The sequence below is a fragment of the Furipterus horrens genome, unplaced genomic scaffold (genome assembly GCF_987537825.1).
Source record: "Furipterus horrens unplaced genomic scaffold, mFurHor1.1.pri manual_scaffold_2, whole genome shotgun sequence".
Taxonomy (NCBI): Eukaryota; Metazoa; Chordata; class Mammalia; order Chiroptera; family Furipteridae; genus Furipterus; species Furipterus horrens.
In genome coordinates, this window is record NW_028327172.1 from 42,931,744 (window position 1) to 42,935,390 (window position 3,647).

General features: G+C 35.9%; 1 protein-coding gene across 1 annotated transcript; it reads left to right on the plus strand.

Moving 5' to 3' along the window:
* The first annotated feature begins 1,487 nt into the window (after window positions 1-1,487).
* On the plus strand, window positions 1,488-2,426 carry LOC150018328 (olfactory receptor 51B2-like). Its single transcript, XM_090267718.1, has one exon. It carries the CDS (start codon window positions 1,488-1,490, stop codon window positions 2,424-2,426), a length of 939 nt encoding a protein of 312 aa, XP_090123844.1.
* The last annotated feature ends 1,221 nt before the right edge of the window (window positions 2,427-3,647 follow it).

Sequence of the window (3,647 nt, forward strand, 5' to 3'; positions counted from 1 at the left end):
TTGGACTTTGTGATGGATTCACAATTAACTATTTTATTTTGATGTCCATCTTTTTCAAGTCTAAAAAAGCTTTCAGGGACAGAACAACACTTGCATAATAATTATAATTTAAACCTCTATATGACTTAAACGTGTTTTAATTTTAGAGATCTCCTAGGGTTGGGATTTCTAACTTAGTGAGTACCATGTTCATGCAGATATAACTTCAGAGTATTTTGTAACACAAGAGTTATATTCTTTTTGATTTGTCCTGGTTCTGATCTACTTCTGATAGTAAAGACATCTTATGGAAGAGGGTAACATTCTCCTGCTTAGGATGAAGACATACCTGATGCTTCTGAATGTTTGATAAAATAAAACTGCAGCATAAAAGGTAATAATAGGTCCCTTATTTTGGGTTGTGGAAACCAAGAAAATAAAAATAGTGGAGATGACTGACATCTTTAGACTGTGGGGACATTATAATACGGGCAGTTGAATAAGCAACAGCTCCTCAGGAGTAAAGCGTTGGAGGAAAAGGAGATAGAGCTAAGCGGAAACAAAGAAAGAATCTGAGCATATAATTATGTCAAATGATTTTGGAATGGACAAGAGGCAGAAAGAGAATCATTGAATGGTTATGGAGGAATAAAAGTAATGGTATGAGAATGTTTAGAAAGAATGAGGAAATCAAGCAGATGAAAGAATAAAAAAGCACATATCCCTAAAGATGGAATAGATAGAACATATTTGGAGCAGTGCCTCTTAGATATGACTGTGCACTCAAATCACCTGGGAATTGTGATAAAATAAAAATTTTGATCCAGTGGGTTGGAAGTGGAAGTCAAGGCCGCATGTCCCCATACTTGCCAGTGGGGGCTGGTTGGTGGCCCACAGTTCTGTTAGCCAGTCTCTAGAAAGGTGTAACTGTTGGAGCAGCATAACAATTAGAAGTAATTTTGAATTTTGTGTTCCATAAAACAGTGACATTCAATTTCAAAAACAAAAGAAAATGTGACTGAGTGAAAAAGACAGTATATATTTGTCATGATTGTGAAAAATAAAATCAAAATTATGATTAAAAGTTTCTATAAAGAGTTAGCAATAAAGCAACTAAGCAACTAAGTACAATTATCCATTTGTATTTATTTACCTTGTTTGTGATTGTTATCACTGTTGCTGCAAAATTTTTTTAAAAATACACATATATAAGAAATAATGTTTTAAGAAAAATTAATGAAAATATTTTTTATATGGAAAAATATTAAACATTAACCTAATATTTTGTTCTAATTAGGAAAAAAGAACAGTAATCCTCATCTCAAGTAATACCTGAAAATCTCTACTCTTCTACAGGAAAATACTTGCAGAATTACATTAATCATAGCAATTAATTATTTCCAAGTCTGGAGACTGTGACCATAGCTGCCGCAATATGTTACTACTGAAATATCTGGGTTCCTGGATTAAAGATTTCTAGAAAGTTTCTTTTTACCTGTGGATACACTATGTGGCCCAATATTAGTTCTGCCCCCTTTTTGCTGACTGGTTTTCCAGGCCTGGAGGCAGCTCATCACTGGATCTCCATCCCCTTCTTTGCTGTCTATGTGTCTGTGCTTCTTGGCAACGGCACTCTTCTCTACCTCATCAAGGATGACCACAGTCTCCATGAACCCATGTACTATTTCCTTGCCATGCTGGCAGGAACAGATCTGATGGTGACATTGACCACGATGCCAACAGTAATGGGTGTCCTATGGATGAATCATCAGGAGATCAGCCATGGAGCCTGTTTCCTGCAGGCCTACTTTATTCACTCTCTTTCTATTGTAGAATCAGGTATCTTGCTTACCATGGCCTATGACCGTTTTATTGCCATTTGTAATCCCTTGAGATACACTTTGGTTTTCACCAATACTCAAGTAGTAAAGTTAGGGGTGGGAGCTTTTATGCGGGGTTTTATATCCATTATTCCTGTAATCTTGTGTCTTTTTTCATTTCCATATTGCCACTCTCATGTTCTCTCTCATGCTTTCTGTCTTCACCAAGAAGTCATGAAACTGGCCTGTGCTGATATAACTTTCAATAGACTTTACCCTGTAATTCTGATTTATTTAACAATCTTCTTAGACTCTTTAATTATTATTTTCTCTTATATCTTAATTTTGAAGACTGTCATGAGCATAGCCTCTGGTGAAGAGAGAGCAAAGGCCCTCAATACCTGTATCTCTCACATCAGTTGCGTCCTCACCTTCTATGTAACTGTGATCGGTCTGTCATTCATTCACAGGTTTGGGAAGAATGTGCCGCAAGTGGTCCACATTACCATGAGCTATGTCTATTTTCTCTTTCCTCCTTTAATGAATCCTATCATTTACAGCATCAAGACCAAGCAAATTCAATATGGCATTCTCCGCCTTTTAGCTAAACATAGATTTGGAAGTTAAACTCTTAAGTGAGTGATTGTCTGGGGAAGAAGCTAGAGATCAGAGATCTTTCTGAATTAAGGGCAAAGATATCCCATAAGGTCTCAAAACTTTCTGTGGTAACCTCTACTTCTTCAAGTTATACAATGACATTTATGAGGCTCATTAGGGGTCTGCTTTTGACTTCATTAATTTGCCATTTGTTAATTTCATGGGTTGATTTGTTTGTCATTATCCTGTGTTTTTCTCCCTAAATGCTAAGTAGAGGATAGAAATATTTCTGATACATCTGTAAGATTAAGTACAATTTGATATTATGTTTTTTGGTATGTAATTAATTTTTATTAATAAAAACCATAGATTTTAGCAATGTTTTAGTTTGTTGTATCCATTTACATGTCTATCTTGGAACTTCTCTACTAATTATCCTAGAAGTGTGTTCATATTTTCTTAATTTTTTTGTGGGAGTATATTATGATAAGTGAATCCCAGTAAGTCATTGATACTGTACATATTTTAAGTTTTTGTATTTATTTATTTATTTATTTATTTATATGTGTTTTATTGATTACAGTGTTACATTTGTTCCAATTTCCCTTCCCTCTGCTCCCCTCCACCAGGTGGCCCCCCTCCCTCCCCTTGTCCCCCACTTTTAGTCCTTGTCCATTGGTTGTGCATATAGTTCTTCTCAACCTCTCTGTCTATTCTATTCCCTCCTACGATGTTTCTTAATTCCTACACCATCTCCCTCGCTCTCCCCCTTCCCCTTCCTGCTGACTTCCCCCCAATATGCTCCCCATACCTATAGTTCTTTTTCCATTCTCATTGCCTATTTAGTTTGCCTTTGTTTCAATTCCCTAGCTTCTGTTGTTGTTTCTTGTGATGCAGTTTTCATTTTAGTGTTCATAGTTTTGATCCTCCTTTTTCTAAACCAGTCCTTTTAACATCTCATATAACAGTGGTTTGGATCTAATGAACTCTTTCAGTTTTATTTTGTCCTGGAAACACTTTCTCTGCCCTTCTATTCTGAATGACAGCTTCGCTGGATAAAGTATTTGTGGTTGTAGGTTTTGGATTTTCATTACTTTGAATATTTCTTGCCAGTCCCTTCTTGCCTGCAGGGTCTCCCTTGAGAAGTCAGCTGATAGTCTAATTGGGACCCCTTTGTACATGATTCTTTTCTTATCTCTTGCTGCTTTTAAGATTCTCTCTTTATCTTTAACTTTTGACATTTTGATTATA

What these genes read in the sequence shown, in the direction of transcription:
- LOC150018328 (XM_090267718.1), top strand. Translation starts at nt 1,488, where the DNA reads ATGTGGCCCAATATTAGTTCTGCCCCCTTTTTGCTGACTGGTTTTCCA.